Source organism: Ischnura elegans, chromosome 6 (genome assembly GCF_921293095.1).
Source record: "Ischnura elegans chromosome 6, ioIscEleg1.1, whole genome shotgun sequence".
Lineage (NCBI taxonomy): Eukaryota > Metazoa > Arthropoda > Insecta > Odonata > Coenagrionidae > Ischnura > Ischnura elegans.
The window spans coordinates 74116128-74138337 of record NC_060251.1 but is presented as its reverse complement, the minus strand read 5'-3'; the positions used below and the strand labels follow the sequence as shown (position 1 = coordinate 74138337).

General features: G+C 40.8%; 1 protein-coding gene across 1 annotated transcript in view; it reads right to left on the bottom strand.

Annotated features, from left to right (window-relative positions):
• Positions 1-22210, bottom strand: part of LOC124161398 (alpha-1D adrenergic receptor) — a 155896-nt gene that overhangs the window by 69826 nt on the left and 63860 nt on the right. Inside the window, exons 2-3 of the mRNA XM_046537716.1 lie at positions 17132-17261; positions 7658-8074 (exon numbers count right to left, since the gene is read on the bottom strand). Coding sequence (XP_046393672.1) covers positions 7658-8074; positions 17132-17261 — 547 coding nt within the window. The remainder of the gene's footprint in view (positions 1-7657; positions 8075-17131; positions 17262-22210) is intronic.

Here is a 22210-nt window from a genome sequence, read left to right as displayed (position 1 = left end):
TTCTCTTGCGAAGTTACGCCTAGCGTTTATTAAAGTATTTGTCCGGGGGAAAACGAATTCACATACCTATCTATTCATCAAAATATTTATCTTTATTTTATATGCTTCTCAATACATTTTATCTGAATGGTACTTTTAGGGGTAAACGGGAGAAAGCATGACGCTTCAGCATTTTCATGAGGTTAGTGTTTTTCTTGAGAGATTGAGAACTAAATCTAGAATCCTCATTTAAAGCAATTTAGCTTATAAATATCGTCCCAATTCTATGTTAATTTGTTTTTTATATGATTGAGTTAAAGGAGACTTCAATGGCTATAGCCGAAGCCAAGCCAAAAAGTTATAATATCCCTTTACAACTCTTGTTGCGTTCCTTTTCTATGTAATCACGATTGAAATCTCAGGTAATGCCGAACTTTTTTCTTTTCTACGGAGCTCAGTTGCCCTACTTTTGGGACGTAAGAAAGAATTACCCTTGAAAATTCTGGTTGTCATCACTCTCATTAGCTGTCGATTATCTCTGTTCTTGAAAGTTCGTGTTGCGGAGCCGTGTAAATTTTTTTGGTTACTACATCATGGGTATGTGAACTATCTTTCCTCTCTTTCACGTGAAACTTTTATCATAGTAGAATTTTGGATGTAATTATTCGGACAATTAAGATTCTAGTTTGTGTTGGGAAGAGATATACCAATTTATAGTGCTCAAGATTGTCATCAAGTGCCTAAGATGTGTGAAAGAAATGATTTTCTCTCGTTTTTGTTGGCAACCATAGACTAGTTTACCGTAGACAACATAGGCATATTAAGGAAAGACTGCTTACATTTTTTTCTCCCAATCCCGCGATAGTCTACGGCTTTTCGTTCGGGGCCTGTCTGGGAATTACTGAGATCCCGCGATAAGGCGCGGCTGGCAATGTCGAGGCGTCTCTTTCATGTGTCACATGTTTACGTATCAGAATGGACGGTTGCTCCGCTCCCAAATAAACGATTTTGGTAATGGGTTGCGCCACGTCAGAAAAGGAACCCCTTTGTGTGGAATTTGGACATGTTCGGATCGGAAAAGCAGGGAATTTGAAGAGGGGATACTTGAGACAGCAATTGGCAGCAGGGCTGCGCTTGGTATCTTATGATCTTGACCTCGTAACACAGTTCGGGTGAATTACTTTTCCCATGTTCGATCAGAATGGAAACAGTGCTACTCGCCGGAGAGTCACCTCCTTTTCATATCCATCTCTGAGTCGTTTCCTCCTCCGTTAAAGCTGTCCGTTTTTTTTTATTAATAAGTCGGCTCGATAGTTTTCTGACGTTTCAATATGATAAATGTTCATGGTGAAACAAAAACACAGTACTATTCCACAAAATTTATTTAAGCTGTCTACTAGTTTCGACGTTTACACCGTCATTATCAAGACTAACTGAGCCAATGTTAAATGTTTATAGTTTTGTTGTAGTAATTGTGACATGCTGTCAGGTGGCCGTAAGATGTTAGGTATTGATCGGTTTTCGTATCATTTTTTTCTAAAATTTCTTTCAGCAGGAGTTTTGTCTCTTTCTATACAATGGTGTGCGTTTTTGCTGACGCGAGTGTCCCGCTGTGGTACCAGTCCCTCGTCCTTATTCGTTATACTTCCTTCTCCGTCCGTTCTTTTTCTTCCTTTATCCTCTAGACATTGCCTGACGAAGCCAGCTGGCATAAGTAAATACATAGTAACTGTGTGTGTGTTAAAAATAAAAAGAATTTCATGAATCCCGAAAAAGCTGAAGCCGTAAGTATTAGGGCTATTTATCGCTCTTTGATAAATAAATACAAAGTGAAAGCATTTTTTAAATCGTTACTTGCCAGGTTCAGAATATAATATCGGGAATATCGTAGTCAGGAATCATATTAAGAAGACTCATCACTCCCTCTCGAGCGACCTTATTTTGTCTTTTTGCACGATGAATCACTCGCTACTATCTTGAAATTTTCAGGGTATGTAGAGTCGACCTTATTCAACATTATTCTATATGTCTAATATAAAAATTTTAAACGTGAGATGGAATAAGGGTAAAAGCGTTCGTTGAATTTGAGATGCGGGTAAATGTTAACAAAGGGCATCACCACTAAACTGAAGCTATCATTATATAAATTGCAATGAATATACAATTTACCTTTGTCATTATTTGAATTTGTCCGAAAATTGAATATTTTACTTAGTGTACTCTGGGGTGTTAAATTTTAATATTAAGCTCTAGGCAAATATATATGTAAAGCTCTACCCTATATGCGCGGAAATCTCGAGATAATAGCGTAAGACTGAAACTAGAAATTCGTCGTTAAAAGACCAGTCGAGCGTAAATAATGCATCCTCTTCTTAATTCTTCCGCTTTCCCTGCCAATAAGTGGTTTGATCGGAAATTGAAAACCACGTAGTTTCAATATCCTCTGTTTTTGCATTTAATTCATATCTCATTGTGTTATCTTGAGGTTGCCACTCTGGCCAGTCTTTCTCACATACTTATATCGAGCTATTGCTCTCCCTCCCTACCGTGGTTTACCCCCGATATCTCTCCCTCAGGTGCGAACATCTTCCCTCTCTCTCGAGGCAGTGGTTACCCCACGGCCCCTTTGGGACGGCGCCAAGATGGGAAGAACCCTGCCGTGTTTATGCTGGGATGTCGGCCGAAGGGGGTTGCGCATCTCGGACCGGCATGGTGTCGGGACCCGGTCGCGTCGGGTCTGCCAGAGTTTGCGGCCAGCCCGGTGGCTTTACTTGTCCGTCGGAATTATATCACGAGATTAGGGGCTTGCCGGCGTACCGGATAGGTCGGCGTTAATATAGGTCGTAGGGACTCGAAGCCATCGTGTTTGCCGACACGGTTGATGATTAATATTAATGAAATTTTATACCCCCCACGGTTGATGTATCCGTCGCTGTGTGATACCATGAACGGTGAGGCGAGAATAACTTTACGTCGGGGAGAAGTAACGTTGGGCGACGAAAAACATGTGGCCGGCGTCTCGAGCCCTCATCCTTTATGGATGGCTTGCTTGAATTTTTTGTATGATTTATTCGATTTCATTCCGTGGATTTTTTTCGGATGGAAACTGGAACGTATCCATTTTAATCGATTGGCATGGTGAGAGGAGTTGTGCGTTATGAAAACGTTATTCTGGCGTTCCTAGAAATGAAAATGTTGGTTGGCCCTATTCTTTCAGTATATGGACCATAATGCATACAGTATGATTTGCGTCGATCACTTAAACTCTGGATTTCTATTTTTACTGGATTTCTAATATTTGCTGCACCAAATACCGCATAGTAATTCTTTGTGGCTGAGATCCAAGCTCTTTCTTCCTTTACTCTGATTGTAATTTTCCGAAGTATATTCCTCCTTTGCGTTATCAGCTTATGATTATTATGAGAGCAAAACATTTTCATGTTCCGCACATTTTAACTAAGCAAACAAACCATGGTCTCGTACTTTCTTGCCATTTTAGTTACGGTGATCCTTGAAAATAGCTTGTACATAGTTTAGAAACCTTGGTTGGATTTTGTGGAAAATGAAGCAGTTTCAAATATGAAGTAGTATTATAAAGGATTTCCTCCAAAGCTTGCCCCGGAAATAGTATAAAGTGAGATGTAAGTCTATTTAATCGAATGCTCGGGTGTTTTCAAATTAATATCCTACAAACTAGTTTATCTATGATCCAAATTGCTTACCTATGCGCTGTTAAACAGTTCAGTTGGATATCAGTTTCGTTCTGAATAGTTCTCGACATTTTTGTGCGGCTGAAGCCGAATAAATCCGGGATGGGGAAAAGCGTTAGATGTGCTCCCTTTCTCGTTCCCTCGCTAGTTTCATCGGTGGCCTCAAGCCTTTTAAGGCCATAAATCATCCGAGAGAAGTTTGCGGGGTCCCTGAGAACTTCATCCGCGCAAAGCGTATGTAACTACGCGGACTTCTTCCATATTCCATCCCCCGCGAACTCTGCAAGTACCTCGTGGTCTCCCTTGGACGTCGCTCTTGCAAGTACAAGCGATCCGCCATTCCATCCTCTTCCACGCCGCGAACTTTTCACGGCCAAGTTCAACCCTTGTCGCTGCGAATTTGGGGTGGATATCTTTGTGGAGCATCGGGAAGCAGTAAATTTAATCGCTTTCCGGAGCTTGCCCTCAATCCTTGAAAAGTTATTTCAACTCTAGTGCTTGGATTCCCCACGTGCCGTCCGAGTCATTTCCGTCGTTTCGTCCGCTCAGGGGAATCGTTATGGTGCGTGGAAGTCGTGTATTCATCCTCATGCCCGTGTCGAACGAAGGGATACAACTAGTGTGTGCATCGAGAATTTCTTTTTTTCGGGCGAAACCGTTTGTGTGAGCTACGGGAAAGCATGTGTGTGGAAACTGTCATGAATTTATCGTGAAACTGCGACGATACGGCTGAAAGTGGCTCGAGAATATAGCAATTTGTAAAATTGATAGTTTGAGACGTGACTCTGTGAAATTGCTTTATGTTGAATCAAAAAACCTTGTAAATTTCACATAGATGATTTTTATATCTACCAGTTTCGTGGTTGTGCGTCATCTTCATCTCTTCCTGTATCCTGTATTTGCACCTGACGATGTCGCACAGCGGTGAAACTGGCAGATGTTAAAATCATTTATGTGAAATTTGCAGTGTTTATTGATTCAGTCGAAATTTTTGTGAAATCTCTCTTGAAACTTTCTTGCTTCGTTTTGTTGGAGTTGACTAGATCTCCCTTTCAAACCACCTTAAAATAAGCGAAGTATGCTTTGCGTGTCAACAAGAACCGTTTTGAAATATTGCTTTGATCATAAGTGAACACTCGAAATAGTTTCGAGATAGTTTTTAACAGAGTTACAAGGTAGTTCAAGGCAGTTTTAACACAAATTCTTCATTAACCGGAGATATGAAAGAGATTTATTAAACATATTGCCATAACTATGGTCTCCGGATCCAAATAAGTCTAAATGACTCCAAATTCGTCAGCATTCATTAGGTAGCGACTTTTGGTACTTCATTTCATTTCAATGGGAATGCTCACTCGATTATGTCCGGCGCAAGAGCTAACTTACGGCGATTAGGTCCGTTTCCGAAATGTTTCGAATAAAACTGTCCTCATTTTTTAAGTTCTCAAGCTTTCTTTGCCATATTTCGAGTCATTTTAATCAGATTTTCATCATATTATCGCGGCCAGAAGTATTCAGAGCGCCAGAAAAAAGTTCGGAAGTCCATAAATTATCCTCCCACTCGTTCTTTTTCTCCGATGTTTGCATAACTTCCGTTATAATTTTTTTTCTCCGGTTTATGCTCTCAAGCGGCAGAGAGAAACCCTGAGTCAATAGTTCCGCTTTGAGTTTGACATGGCTCTTTATACACCGCGACCATAACGCTGTCATTTGAATGAGTATTTCTCTTTTAAAACACGTTATTCCTGAGTGCGGAATTTTGGAGGAGTGCCAGTCGGGGCTCGTGTCTAGTCGACGTCGCTAGTGTGTGAAGCCGAGAGCCGGCGTTCATTTTTTTTCTCTTCCGTATTGCTGCATCGCCATAAGAGTTGAGAAGGAAAAAATCCATTCAAATCTTTTAAAAAATCTTTAATAATATTTCGGCATTGCAGCAAAGGATCGTGTGACACGTGGTTGTGCATGCTTGGCCCCTGGAAGCATCACATGCGGCTTTGCATAACACCATAAATTTCCAGTGCAAGTGTACAGTGTAACGTATGATAGCCTTCGCAAATGGCTCGACTCGTGTCGACTTAATAATGCATTGCGTTCCGATTAAAGTATATGCATTTTGTAGCCCAAATCGAGTATTAGCTCTCGTCTTTCCCAGCATTACATCAACTGGTAGATTTGTATCAGTGCGCCAGTAGTTGTATCGTATGCAGAAAAATTTAGCTCCTTTTGGTATGGGAAATGTTTCCGTGATCCTAAAGTAACAGCCAAATTTAACGACAGATAGGTTTTGACGTTCAATTCTCTTTTAGTCATTCGGAATAATTCTTTTCCCCTTTTTTGGAAACTACCCTTTATTCATGGCTTAATTCCATGATGCTTGGTCATGCATTGGTATATAAATTTTGTTTCTTACATCCTTAGGAATTGGCCACTTGGCTTGTTCATTTACAATTAATCCTGAACATTGAACTTACTCGATGGAAATCATTAAATTACTCTTTTCGTAATAGAAACGCGACGTTCCTTTCTTTTTGGTGAGATGATATTCAATCAGTATAGTACATGGCGTCCATGAATTTCATAGGGAAAAATTGTTCGTCGATCGCTTCCTTTTTTACGTTAAAGGTAGAGATTTCTGAGAGATGAAAAGGAATGAATTTCGCTCTTCTCATGATTTCCTGTAAAAAATACAATAAAAAGTCTGATGCTACTTGTGTGAGTTACTAAAACGAACCCTTAGCTTTTTCATATCTGTCTTTATTGAATGAAAGCGTAAGATTGTTTGCAAGTTCGTAAAATTGTTGATTTACCGTTGGAGGTAGGTTCTGATGGAAGCAGGAATATCAAGAAGCCCACGCCTTTTCCCAGGAATTGGTTTGACTCCGCTCTTGCCTCATTACTCCCGCATCGAGTCTTCACCGGGAACCCGGGTCAAGTCATCGAGTTTAATATATTTTTTGTGCGCTGGGAAGCGATAAAGATCCCCCCGCACTTAGAATTGGGGTTTCACTCGATGCGGGAGAAATTTCAAATAAGAGTATTTTCAGGCCATATTTAAGTTGTCCCCTACCACTCGATTTAAAAATCCTAACTTTACCTGTCCCTTCCCCGCAAACCTAACAGTCTTCCCAGTATAATAGTGTGAATTTCATTTTATGATTATAATAAATGTATGTGGGAAGTTTTCTTAGTCTAGCGCTGAATTTAATATCTTTGTTGAAGCTCTAGAGGCTCATTGCAGCTGTTGGTGATATTTTTTCGGGTGTGCCCCGCGTACTTATTCGGTTTGTCGTCCGACATATCTTGGCCGTTGCTTCTCACTTTTATTAGAGAATTTCAGATCCATAGATTTTCAATCCTTGGAATTTTCTTAGATTCCCTAAGAAAAAGCACCCAGCAACGGCCACGAAATATCGGGCGACAAACCGAATAAGTACGCGGGGCACAGCCGATAAAACATCACCAACAGTAAGAAGTTTAATGTTAAGGTACTTTTACAAGGTACTTATATCCTTAATACAGGTAAAAACTTATGAGGGAGAAGGGAAGAGAGTTGGAGAAAATATGATAAGTTAGCTGTCCAATTAGGGATTTGCCTAATAAAAAGATATTGCTTCTCCAATACTTGAAAACCTACTGTAACCGATAGTGAACCTCCACGTATCCTATCGATTTTAGAATTGGAACTGGAGAGTGGTATCTGATTAGATACTGGGCTGGGTATGAAAGACCTACCATTGACACGTCCGCCATGGCTTGAAAAGTATTATGTGTGTTGCAACCCTACGGCTTTGTGTTTTGTACATAAGTTTCAATTTCATTTCAGACGATCAACTGTCGCTAATGTCGTATTTGTCGCTGAATTACCTGTGTTCGGAGCACAATGGTGTTCAATTTGTTAGCTGTCCAATTAGGGATTAGTTTTTGAACAAAGAACTTGGGAGAGGCTTCGCGTGTTACTAAGTGACACTCACCCAGAGTCGCCCTTCCGTTTGGCGCCCGCCGACCTCTGCAGCCGCACTCGCCGCGCCCCCTGCCCGCCCTCGGCCCTCTGCAGACTGCCTCCCCGGCCGTCGCGGCATGCGGGCGGGAAGCGGTGTCCGGTGGGCGGCGTGCCGGCGGCCGCCTCGGCGAACTCGGCCTTCTGCCTCCGTAGGAGGTGCACGGTGAGCGAGTACGAGGCCACCATGACCACCATGGGCACGTAGAAGGCGAATAGGGAGCCGAGGGCGAAGAAGGCGCGGTTGTTGATGGTGCACTCGTAGGGCGAGGGCATGATGTTGGTGGTGTCGTGCGCGCCCAGCACGGTGATGGAGGACGAGATGGCTCCGGACAGGATCCACGCGGCAGCGATCTTGAGGGCCGTCAGCCGACGGTCCAGCAAGCGGGACCTGTGGGCGAGCAGAATCAAACGATCACGATGATGGAATGAAAAACCAGCTTTTGTAATTTTCCACCCTTAAATAAACCTTACGCCGTCATAGGTTTCAACGTTTAACCGTCATTCTCGAGGTTACGCTCTCGGTGTCCTGTTTAAACCTAGGTTGGTGTGAGTTTTATTAACCTCCTCTGTCCCAGGACGTATGCCGTTATTTTTTGTCTGAATTTCATGTACTCCGGTGAGTAATCATCATCATTGAAAAAAATACACCATATTAAACCTGACTCTATTGTTTTTAATAAGTAACTGATAGAAGTATTGTTCTGCGAGCAGTCCCATTGCTTGTAAATAAATTTATCATGTTTTGGCACTATCATGACATCAGTGAGACAAAGTAGCGGGCGATAATTTTACTGGCTGAATTATGTTCGTTATAACGCAAATTACTGATGTGTTTTTCCGCGGACTTTTGACTGACCTAGGTCTCGGAAACATTATTGCCATGACTTGTGTGGGTGAATCCCTTGAGCATCATAGGAAAAACTCCTCGTTGAACGAAATATTAATATAAGTAATTAGTGTTGAACATAGGACTTTCTCTGGCCTAATTTGTTTGAACTTCTTTGTACTTAATTAGTAGAAAGTACTCGGTTGAATTTTCATTGAAAGATAAGGAAGGATATATTTACTGAGTAATATCTATTCTCTCAATGTCAAATTATTATTATTTGTAATTTGGCGTACCAAGATTTAGTACCAAGAAAACCCCTCATGTCTAGTTCATTCATCCCAGGGTACACGTCAATTATGATGCTTCATACATACTCTGTTCTCAGCATTATTGCCTTCATTTCGTGGTAACGTCATGCGTTGGAAATCATAGATTTGGGATTTGAAGAGTCGGGTGTGTTTACTTTGTTGTCTCTGGAGCTTTTAAGTCTTCTAAGCGCCAACTTCTCTCTCCATTAAAGTAAGACGCTTAAATTTCTCGCCGGAGGGTTGAAATTAAAGGCTTTTCTCCGCTAGGATTCCAATTTGGTAGGCTTTTCCCCTCCGCTGCTTGTTTTGTCGCTACTCTTATTTGCATTTAACGTCTTCGTGTGCTTAATTTAGTCGAATTGCTCGTCTTGGGAGAATTTCTGTTGACCCGACTTCTGGGTGGTGATCTAGGAATCTCAACTCCTATGTTGTAATTGAGGTCATATATACTGCCCAACGATGCATCCTCGTATCTAACTTTTTTCCACTAATAATTGGAAGCACTTATAATGTAAGCTCTATGAATGGCTCCCCTAGTATTTATCTTTTGTGAAAGGGGTGGGTTTTATTGCAGGTTTTACCCTCGACAAAAAGGGCTTTATTGTAGGTAAGGATTGTATTATATTGTGCAAAAAACCCTGGGGGAAGAGGAAAACAATTTCGTATAATATAAGGAGCGGCGATGAAGGCGGTTGTTGAATGATTGGAAAAAATTAATTCTCAATAAAAAGAGACTGCTTCTCTGTGGCTTGAAAATCTACTGTAACGGATAGTCCACCTCCAAATCAACGGTAGTTCACCTCCTCGTACCCTATCGATTTTAGAATTGGAACTGGATAGTAGTATCTTATAAGATACTGGGCTGGGTATGAATGACTTACCAATAACACGTCCGCCATGGCTTGATTATGTGGTGTTGAAACCCTATGGCTTTGTGCTTCGTACATAAGTTTAAATTCCATTTCAGACTATCAACTGTCGCTAATGTCGTTTTCTCGAAGAATTACGTGTGTTAAGAGCACATGGTGTTTAATTTATAAATCATCAACAGTGTAGTGTAAGACTTTCTGGAGTTATCATCTGGTTTTCTTGGAAGTTAAAAATTTCTTTCTTGAGTTTCAAAAAAAGCAATTCTTTGCATTAGTGATCCTATGATAGCCTTCTTGGAGTTCTCCCTGGCTTTTGGGTGGTTACTCGAAAACTTAGTGTCGGAAAGTGTAGGATTATAAAAAGCCTCAATACACTGTGCCTCATGTTCTTATATCCATCGGTTGTACCTTCTTACCTGTCCTATTTTTTCCCTTCTCTGCATATCTCGCATCAATTTGACCCTATGTTTCGTCGGATACCTCCTTGAGTTTAGCCCAAGTCATTCTAAACGAATTGTTTTTCCGCTGGAAATAGCATTTTCCTTGCATCGTGCATCTCCAGAGGGATTTTGATTTTTTGATCTCCATGGGAAGATGCATGTGATGGTTACTTGTTTGCCTCGTTGCTTCATTACATAAGGGAATTGCTTCTCATGGCTCAGGATGTTCGTAGCCTCGAGCTCTTGAATTTTTATACGTTCCTGTGTTGCTATCGATAAAATATACATGGCATGCGATAAATTTTTTAAAAGAGAAGTTGCAACTTATTGTATCTCTCTCGCTCCGGTGAGGTGTATTTTTTCCTCGCTTTTTTATATTTTTGAAGAAATTTTCCTATCTTTCATGCTCGACTTTTTACGGTATCGATGGCTACATGTTTGACATCTAATTTTTCTTCAGCCTCTTTCCCTTGAATTATATTCAGAGAAAACGATAATTGAATCGTATTTTGGTATCTTTTCTTTTATAAAATTACTTTAAAAGCACTTATCATCTTCGCTAAGCCTGGTTTATGGAAAACGCTTGCATTTTCAAAGGATCATATCACACTTTGTATGAATTGGAACAAACTTGTGCCGCATACTAAATGATCGGAAAAAAATTCTCTTCAAAATAGGTTCACTTAGATTTGTGAACCTGGTTGTAAATTAACGCTTAGTGGAGTCAGTTCTTGTGTTGGCATTATATTTTGATGAATTCTTGCTATTTAGGTATTGTTTTCATTGTAGCTAAGAATTCAAATAACGTTTAGATTGAATTTTTTTCTTCATCGTGGAGAAGTGCGAAATGATTTTGCGACTCTAATTTTATTTTATCGAAATTTGAGTCGAAAATTGCAGAGCTTGTCGGAATCCATGTCATCCAAAAGAATTTTAAAATTCATAATTGATTAAGTTGATGTTCATATTTCCGTAGCGGCTAACTTCCTTAAAATTTGAAACCATTTCCTCTGGTCTCGTAATCGTTTTGAGGGTTTTGCATATTAAATTTTGGAAAAATGTCATGAATCTAAAGTGTCTAATTGGTTTAAATTTGTAATTCGGTGGCTGATTAGAATTTCGTAGAAGGCGAGGTTGATTTTTTTCCGATGAAAAGTTTTCGAACTCGGTGTTAGTGGAAAGAATTTAAAGTCTCGCAAGCGACATATTGTGGGTGTAGGTTCGTGAAATTGGTTTGAGAATGGTCTTAAGAAAGATAGTAGGCTTACTTTAAAGAGTATTGACTTCCTTCGGTTTCAATGCAATGCTGCTCGTGTCTTATCAAGCCGACCTAATTTGAATCGTAGGTTATCTTTGCATGAGAAGTAAGAATACATAGACATCTTAAGATACATAGCTGTCTTTTGTGTAACAATCATCACCTGTATGATTACTTTGATTGTATCTCCAGTGGAAGTGTACTTAGTTTTTCTTCTTGGCTTAATACGAATTATGAATATCACAAAGTCACACGTACCATCTAATGACTTGGGTATTTAATTGTAATCTTCGGAAATTTTGCGTGGTAATCTCAAAGTCTCTTAGCGATATTTAATTAATTTTAGTTTGAAGAGCATATTTTGAAATTCTGGCGGAAATAAAATTCGGTTGCAGAAAGGATTATTGAATTATCGACCGAGTAATTAGCTCGGGTTTCTAAGAACGACTTGTTATTCATCCTGAGGGGATCTCTTGAAGTCGTTCTTATGAACTTCGGGAGAAATGGAGCCAATTACCTGTGGAAAACCTGAGAATGATTTCCGAACCTGATACATCAGAAAAATATAAGATCTTTAAAAAATTCGGTTGGTATATCGGTAGAACTCGATCCATTCTAAATGCTCGAACCTCAAGTGTTAAGATTCCCCCACATTTATGTCCTCTTGACTGCTTAAAGAGTGAATCGGGTTCATTTATTTTTATTGCGAGAATTCTTTTCTCAAATTCTTGCCACCCTCGCCGTACTTGCCTTAAATCGGCCCTCTTTGTGTGGCCAGCCCGTTCACCACTCTCAAGATGAGGGATTTAAGCGTTCCGGAGGATGTGGGCCGCGTGTGTAAGAAAAAGCACGCATTGCGGGGGGAGCATTTGTTGAGCGGTGGTTGTCATGGATACGGCTCCACTTTGATTGCCAACTCCTCTCTCCACGCGCCGTTGCCCACCCCACCCCCTTCCGTATTCACACAAGCCCCTCCTCCCTCTTCCCTCGGCCGCAGTTTAAAGGACCAAGTTCCTCCAGTCGTTACTCTCCTTTCTCCCGAGGTTTTTTTTCTTTCCTTAGCTTTTTTGTTTCCTGCGGAGGAAATTCGATTGGCTCTTCCGTTGGGTGGTTGTCTAGGGTCGACGCAAACTTTGGAAAGTCGGAGGGCAATCCATCCGTTGTACTCTCTTTCAGTTCTAGTCGCGAGTGCTCTAGTTTCGTCCGTTTTTGAAGGTGGTTTTTGTGGTAATCATGGGTTCTTGAATTTAAAGTTTTTGGAATGTAGAATAGTAAGATCAGATGTCAAATTTCATCAAATTCCATTTAAGTGGTCTTCTAGTTGAGGTGGGTTTACATGAAGCCTTAGACGAAATACCCTGACCAGTTTCCCCTGCCTTGATGGACATCCTTTTCAATATACTATTAGTCTTACACCTTAAGAAATCTTAAGGTCTACACCTTTCATCCTACCTATTCTCTTCCTTCCCTTCCCTCGCTTATATAAAATTCTCCTCCTTCAACACAATGTCCCATCCCCGCTTAGTACACACACTATCCAAACCCTCATATGTCCTCCATCTCTCTTTGAAGTTTCCTTCCCTCGCCCACATTGCCTAGCTCTATTCCCCTTCTTTAACTTCACCTAACCCATTCTCCGTCTCACATCTCGAAATCCTCTCGTCCTCCTTCCTTAGCGTCCATATTTCCGCTTCGTAAAGAGCTGCATGAAGGACTTTAATAAATGCCAGTCGTAATTTTATTTGAGCATTACCTTTTTTTATATAAACGGCTGGTGTCCTAACACCCCCTGCCACACGCCTTTTTGGGCGGCTTGCGGGTAGGTGTATATTGTAGATGTATATTTATGCTGAATCTATCCACATTTGAACCCGTTGTACAGGTTTCTTTTTTTTGTGCTCTGGACGAGAAAAAAAACTTTCTCGAAGATTCCTTGCAAAGATTTCATCAGTCCCCTCAAATCTCTCATATCCTCGGTGTTGTTCTCTCTCCTGTGTGTACCCCCCATCGCCTGCCCCCACTCACACGCCCCCCCCAGTGGCCGCGTAACCATGACACATGCCGGGCGAAAGGGTCTCGCTCGGGGGCGTGACCGTCACGCCGTGGAAGGCACAGCCCGTTTTCTGAGCCATGTGTCGCGGCGGGTGGTGCGTGCGCCCCTCGAACGAAAACAAAAGGCCCCCCCTGCGAATGAAGGAGCCTCGCTTTCCTCTCCTCGTTCTTCTGATTCTGCGTGTTGGGCCTCGCATGTGATGTGAGACACCGTTCGACAACCATTGCCATGTTAACATGCTTAAAATTTCGTTGTCTCAGACCCGAAATTGCAATTCAGTAAAAAAATTATGTAAATTAGGTGTTTCAGGAGGAATCTGCAATACCTCAGGAGGTAGAAGGGACAATATTATTTTTATCCGTAAACATGTGGTCGCAACTCCTTAGTTGACTGAGCTATGGCAACAAAAACATTTTTGGATGCACTTCTCAGTCACCATGAAAACTGTTTTTCTTGGATATACAGCCTAGCAACATTTTATTTGATACTCTCGATTTTTAAGGCCATATAATTACTGGAAGAAATTGTGCGATTATAATTGAGGGGGTGAGAAGCCAAGGGTTACAAGTGAGTATTTTCACAAAAGGGTTAGGTAAAGTCTATTGTAATACACAAAAATTGGTTTCCAAGGGATACGAGTGAGTCTCAGTTCTCTGCTGACATCGAGTGGAAAATCAAATGCTTTACTAATTGTTTATCTAATTGATCTCGTGTTTTTTTATTACCTAATTTCTGTACCTAACTCTGTATAGAAAAAAGAAATCACTTGTACCCCTTGGCTTCTCACCCACTCAGTTTTCTGAAACAGTGTATCTTAAAATGGGTGAGATTCCGGAATCGTATTGTTGATACTCGCTCAAAGGTCTTGTTTACTCAAGCTCAAAGAGTAATTTGTTCAGACAATTTTTCTGCACATTTTAGTCCAACCTTAATTATTTAATGTCCTTAAAATCTAGAATATTAAAAAACAGTGGGAAAGGCTGGTTACCCAAGAAAATCCGTTTTCTTGGTAAGGGCGCAGTGTACCCATAAAAATGTTTGCGTTGCTCAGTAACAAAGGACTTACCACCCCCATATTAATAGACAGCATTTGCTTAAAGTGGTCTCCCGTACCACCTACTTAAGTATTGCAGATTCCTCAAGTAATACACCCTGTAGAAGGGAAGGATAAGTAACGATGAGAATAAAAAAACTTCCCCAGTCGGTCATACCTTGTCCCTGTGTTAGGCGTGCGCGTGCCTATGACCCCTAAAGCTGCACTGGCGGGATTAATTCTAAATTACTCCCGGTTGGGCCACCCATGCCGGATAGGGAGAAGGGTAAGAGCTATAGCACCGAAAAGTAGCCAGAAATGGAAACTGCTTTTGGGGCAGTTGCATTTTATTTGTGTCTCTGATCTCCACTACACCGAACCGTTAATGCTAAACCCTGAAAGAGTAGGATAAGATTATTCTGATCTTGAGGGAGTGGAAAGAAGATAATGGGATTTTTAGGTAGAATGAAAGGGAGTAGGCCTTACTGTGATTTGAAGAGGGAATTGCATGAAGGAAGGGGTGAGGTTGCCTGAACTCTTCTTAAGTACTCCACGGAAACCTACCATAATTGGTAGAATACTTAAATACCTAATAATAATTGTACGGAATCGCTTCCTCAACTCAGTACTGAATGGTGTCGATTTCCTGCGTAGGAACTGTCTTTAATTTCGGGCACTATGCGCCAGAAACGCTTTTGGCACCGTGAAACGAAGGCCTTAGCGGGGTTAAGTCCCAAGCGGATGCTGCCTAAAAGCGAAGAGGAGTTATTCGGAAAGGACATATACGCGTTTAGTTCAGCTGGGGGTTAGGGTTTTTGGTAGCGGGTGTGGAGAAAAGGGTCGGGGTACTAATGGCGTGGGAAAATGGCGGTTTGACGCGGTCGGTAAAAGACTTGTTGTGTGTGCGGCCTTATTTGTAGGTGGCGAATGGATTGCTCTATTGTCCGCCTACCCGGGGCGTGGACCCCGCGGTCCTAATCACCGAATCATTGTCTCGCGGAGCGGGAGTCGGACGGCGTTTTGCGTGCCGTTTGATTGGCCCAGAATGGAAACTTTATTCCCCTCTCTCCAAGCCCCCCGCACGGGTCGTGTTTATTCATCCGTGGCTGTGTGGCCCTGCCGTTGCGTGCGGGGCCCGAAAAAAGTAATTCGCGAACCCCAGAGGTGGCCTCGTTACCGACGTGCCGCTACACATGGTCCACGAGTTCACTGCAGAGCGGAAATAGGGTCAAAAGTCTGCCTCCCTGCGCGGATTCGCACGACTCTGGGGCAGAATTTAAGGGATGCGCTCGGTGTTAAATTGTTTGGCTCACGCTGTAGAAGAGGGAACTCCAAAATGCGAACGAAATGTTTTCGGATGAAAAACTCCACTATTTCGTCGATGACTCCGACGTCCGATTGTATTATCCCTGGGCATTTTTGTACATTTATACTTTTCAGTTTACTTGAGAACTATCATGTTCTTACCCACATATTTTTACTGTGTAATATAGTTTTATAATTATCAATTATCTGTAAAATATTATTTTTTCATTTGCAAGACTTTTCAATTTAAGACCTTATGCTTTACTCTCCATCTCAATATTATAAAGCCCTCAATAGGTTTTATTAATTCATTGGAATGTATTTGGTTCAACATTTGATATTAATTTCTCTCCGTTGTAATGATGATCAAATTAAATTGGTGGCCAACGGAATCCCGGATATTATGCATATTTGGTGGAATTATTAGTAAAGCTTTAATCTATTTGTAGCTTTGGATTATTCATTGCATTAGTGGATTGTTTTGTGGTTTTATTATTTTATGCTAATGATTTTTCATTTTTTGTGGCTAATTAATGTGGATTATTATTTTTCAGGTATGTTGAAAGCTGTGTGAATGAAGTGAACGTTGTTCTTTGCATACGTAAGTGTGAATCACCCATGGACTACGATATAAATTATCGTTATTCGTTTACAAATAACCTTATACTAAAAGAAAAACTAATGTGTTGTGAAGGTGAAAACTTGCTTATCACCTCAAATTATTCATGTGAGTCACTATGGCTAATATTAAGTGGCATGCTCTCCTAATATATAGCCACTAAAATCATGGATAGTGTTGTGACTGTTCTTTTTTTCCCTGGTAAATTTTATCGTAGGTGACTATTATTCGGTAGCATCTGAGTTGTACGCTCAATTTTGGTTGTGTGCCTAGATAACCCTAGTCTATTCTATTTTTTTAGCTTTTTGTTAAATTTCTGCTTTTCGTACATGAAAAAATTTTATTTGCAACGATTGGCATTCCGTGTTGAAAACTGTAGTTCTGTGTACTCTGTAAAATATTTTAGCCCATACAGTGGGCTTAAGCTGCTTCGAATTATTTTGGCTGGGTGAAATCATTTGATTTCTAATTTAAATTATAAAGGTTACATAATGTGATGAACAATCGTGGACCGCCGCGAAGACATTACCAATATCCAAATTTGATATAATTTGATATTGATGAAACGTTTTTCCATGCATTGAAACTACAAGACGACCTCGGACTCGGACAAGAAGTGTTTCGTTTGAAATGCTAGTGCTATTTTTTGCCAGACGGCATGTTTGCCGGGATTGGCGTATAGTCGGGGCAGAGTTTCGTGTAGTGAAGTAATGGTTGCATTGAGTACTTGCCTGAGGGGATGCCTTATTCCGATGCACCGCCCCACGCTCACGAAGCACATGTGCATGATGGAGGATGAGCAAGCCAGCACGTCGCATGTCACGTATACATTGCACCAGACTGCTCCAAACGGCCAGTGACCTGTAATGAGAAGGGAGGGCCGTGTTAGTCAGTAATTAGTGCATCCCAAATAGTGCGCATACAGGGCTCGCTAAAATAAAAAAGAGGATATATTGAATTTAAGGTTAGTGTGTGTTTCAGAAATTTGATGTAATCGTTTTTCGGGCCGGAATAAAAGTTATTTTAGGCTATAGTTATTTTAATGCATTTCAAATTTTATGAGGAAGGAAGCGTTGGGAGGATATCTTGGGTAATCAGAAACGAGAGAAAATCAGGCGTAGACTTTAACCGCAATAAATAGGTCCAAAATAAAATTGTAGTAATGATACTTTTATCGAAGTATATAAGTCTGCATTTGACTCCTATATGGAGCGATTTATAGAGCAATATCCATAACTTGAAATGTTTTTGATATCATTGATAAGATTATAGGAATTGCGTGAGATGTAGAGAATACTGACTAGTTAAGTTTAAATAAATCTTCTATCGATTGAAAGAGTATAGCCTCCTTAAAAGGCAATTGTTGTAAATTCATTATTCGTAAAATGTAGGTTAATGATATCGATGAAGTGTTGTGTAGTCGATAATGGAAATACAGGGACGGGAAAAACCTTCCAGAGAAGCAGTAGATTTACTTGTAACCAGAGGATTTATGATTTTCTTAATCTGTATAGTTTTTCTCATTAATGGGTGCTTATTCGAAGTTATTGCGAAATTTCATTGAATAAATTAGCAAAAGTTTACCAATAATCGATAATATGACGCAATGCAGATTAATATGAAGGTTAAATTAGTAACCCTTCGTTAATGGCTGCGAGTGCTTTTTACTCATGTTTGAGATGGGAACTATGGATGAGGATTACCGGAATGATGAAATGTTTGGGAGATCGTCCCAACGGGTCAAACATTCCTTTAATTTCATCTCAAATCAGGGGGCTCTTTACTTAGTTCCGTCGGTTTTCTCCTTGTTTTAAGTTCTCCGCACCCACAACCGTAAGGGATAATGCTCACGCGCGGATGAGTAGCTCCCAAGCTTTCGATAACCCATTTTGAATGCACGCGGTGATGTGGGAGAGGGGAAGGCAGTTTATCCCGGCTATCCGCCCATCCTCCACGCACTCCCCCGCGCAAACCATCAACCTACCCCACCCGACAAGTTCGCCGCCGGCCTCGGCTATAATCCTTCCCACTCCGAGCTAAATCCCACCTCAAACACCGGCGACGGAGCGGGTGTTGGAGCAATGGAAATTGAGTGCGCGCCGCACTGTGGAGAGGTTGAGGCTGTGCGCGACCAAGGAGAGGTCTGGGGATGACGAAGAGGCAATGGGGAACGCAAATGATGGAGTACAACGTGTTTTTTTTATCTTCTCCAAGCAAAAAAATACCGAAATCACCACCTCTGCCAGCCTTATCGTTTGGAATAGGGATCTAACGCTTTCCCGTAGCATAAAATGGGCGAATGGGCTCGTTCGCTGAAGGTTTTCATCGCCAAAATAGGATAATTCATTGTAGCATACCCGTAGGTTTTCCTATTACCAGTTGGGAACCATTAAACTGCTGTGGAATGTATTCTGAACATCTTTCAAGATTTTTCTTTCATACCCCAAAAATCCCACCTCTGTTATCTCATTCAAAAAGTCTGCTCTCTTTCTTCTTGTTTGGAGTCTGCTTGGTTGTTTTCCTCATATATCGACGACAATACTCGATCGAATTTCAAGGCTGGGTAAGTTTAATACCGATATTTTAACATTTAAGGGGGACAGTTGGTTTGAATAGAGTGAGTACGTAGCGGAGGAATAGTGACCTACATTTACGGATAAAATACAGGTAATAACTAAGATATTGTTTTTGGTACGTTTGAGAGAGGATTGAATTCATAAATGAGAAAAGTATGAACTTGATGGGATTTTTTTCTGGTTTTTAACTAGTTCTAAGTTGAATGGACAGTGAAGTTTCTGTAAAATGGTCTGCGATCATCGTAGAGGTAAATGAAATACAATGAAACCTTCCTTGTGATTGACTTTCTATGTCATTCATTGCAGCTAACGCTCGCGTCACGTTCTAACCATCACTATTACCGAGAAAACTTTATTCCCGGCATTTTCTAGGAAAGCTTTCTTATTTTCGTAGTATCATTAACTTAATTAACCTGAATATCGATTTTGACGGGAGAATATGCAGCTTATCCCAGAACAGCCCACAGGCGTGTGGATATCACAGTTTTTTGTAAAACTTGGGGCGGATTCCTTTCCCCGAGTCATATCCCATTCTGATGACATTTCTTGGAGGTTTTACTTGTTGTAATTGGATTTGAATTCAGGACCCTCTATTAAATAGCCAAGTACTTAAGTATTTGGCTACCACGCTGCCCTTTTCATATCTTTCATCGTTGAAAAATCCTAGATTTTGCGAGGGTGTTGTGTGGGCTTAAAATAATATCCGCCTTGTCCACCTCACTCATGGGAGAAATTCCATTCATTCACTTCAACTTGTCGTCAACCTCTACCAGCTGGACATGACATTCTCCATTCGGTAGACCTTTCACTCGGCGTTGCTCGTGCTCAAATATATTCATAGCGAAATGCATACGAGAGTGATTCGACGTTGACGTGGGCCCGAGACTTCATCCAAGATTTTGACCTCGCTACATGCACTTGTCTTTGAAGAAGCATGTTTGGCCTTCGGTTAAAAAAATGAAATCTTGATCCGCGTTGTTTTTTTTTTGCACCTGCATTGACGATAAAGGAATCGAACAGCGTCGCGGCACACGTTCGATTCTTTTGTTCTTTTTCGAAGGCGATTTTGCCCCTTGAATTGGACTGTCACTATCAATTTTTATCCCTCAGCCTTTCAGCTGCTTTCTGCACAAAACTCCCTCTCGGGGAGAAGATTTTCGTGTTGGAAGTCGCTGCAAATAATGGCAAGGGGAATCGACGTTCAATGTTTGTTATCCGTCGTCACCTCCTTTATCACGCGCTCGGGAGGCCGTAGTCGAGTTTGTATCGGTTCGTGACGTGCCCGGGTGCGAAATTAAATTTTCCCCCCACGCCCACTACGATAAAGCGGAGCGCGAAGTTTTTAGTTTCGGATTTTCCCGCACGCAAATCACGTTCCGCGCGGCAATTCCCTTGTGTCGGAGCGAAGAAGGATGCGCCGCGGATAGCGCCTACGTCGCTGCAGGGGTCTGATTCATTTCCCGCGAGCTCCGCTGCGTGGCGAAGCAGGGTCGCAGCCCAAGCGCCTCCCCCTCAAGAAGGCGCTCGACCGGGTCCATTTTCTGACGCGCTGCTTGTTTGAAACTTTCGCTAATATCTTGAGAAATTTAGCGTATATTTAGTGAGCCTTCGTGAATACTCACCTTTGTGTATATAGAAAATATTAAGTTCTGCTCAAGTATTTTTTATGGGGTAAAATTTTATATTATTATTATGATGACGGTAGAACCTGGATACTTCGAACTTATTCAATTCGATATATTCTTTAATTCTAATATTTCTCTTGGTACCTAACATTTCGTATTCAAACAATGCTAAAAAATCGTGGATAATTTGAATATTTGGTGTGTCAAATTAAGGTATACATTATAATCTGCGACTCAAAATAATTGTGAATTCATCGGAAAATATGCTTTACTAACCCTATTGTAAAAAGGTTTGTGTTTAGCGTAGAGTCTGATGACTCGCTCTTCCCCTCCCGCCCGCCGCGCCGACCGTTCCTAACCAACTTCGTAGTTTTTTTTTTAATTAATGCATATTCCTGTTTTTAGGTTACTTTAATCTTGTTAATAGGCGTTAATCAAGGTATTTATATTTCAAGAATGTCAATTTTATAAAGAGTTTTTGTTGGAAATATGAATTTATTGTTTTGGACCTAATTATTAAGTACTTCTTTAATTCGAATTTTTGGATAGTTCGAAGTTTTTAACTGGTCCCATGATGTTCGAATCATCCAAGTTCCACTGTATTATTATTAATTGAATTGCATTCAAGTGCCTAGTCTGTATAACCGGTAAGTTTCAGGTTAGTAGCGTAAGTTTTAAGTGGCAGTTCAGTACTTCAGACCGGTCATCACTAGAGGTCATCACTGTGTATGATTTTCTGACGTAATGTTGGATGAAAACTTGGATATCACATTAGTATTTCCTAGGCATATACAATAGTACCTTATCATCCTGTGTCCTTAGTATGGAAATTTCTTCGTATTTCTAGTTGTGGGGAAATAGTTTCATGCTTGCGATACAAGTGATTTTTGACTACTATCTGAACCATGAAAAATCAACAAGTTACCTTAAATTTTGAACAAGTAATTCACTTGGAAATTTAGGCAAAATACTAGCCTTGAAGCGGGTGTGATCCGTCATTTTAGGTCGACTCGACTCTGTGAAAAGGGTCCTCATGTTTTTGGATGAAAGTACTATACCGTCTTTTATTTTATTTTCGCTTTAATTTCCTCTAAGGGACTCACACAAAATTCGTTCTGCGTTAAAAATATACTGCATTTTAAAATTTTTATCACAATAAATTGTAACCAAGCTGGTTGAAATGAACAACACCCAATAAGTATTATAACACATTAATAGCATTGCATAAGTGCGTGTATTTGGCGCTTAATTAAATAACTATTGCAATAGAATGCTCATGGATATTATCGTAGATTAATTGATAGTATGAGATTAAGACATTAAGTTTCCATTATCTCCTCGCAACTTTCCCTTGAGCATCTCCCTCCCAACCGCTGCCTTGCCTGTGGACGCTCAGGGCTTGCGATTCCCCGCCCTCGTCTGATGGAGAATCGTTAGGTGCGGAGGATGAGTAGGGAATTTTGGTCCGCGTTCATAAATCCATCTACGCTTTGGTTTGCCCATGGTACGAAGCTCGGACAGAAGAAAACTAACGTAGTGGTATTGATAAAAAAGATAGCGTTGTGTCTTATGACATACATATTTTAGAACAATATTTCGACTTATCATA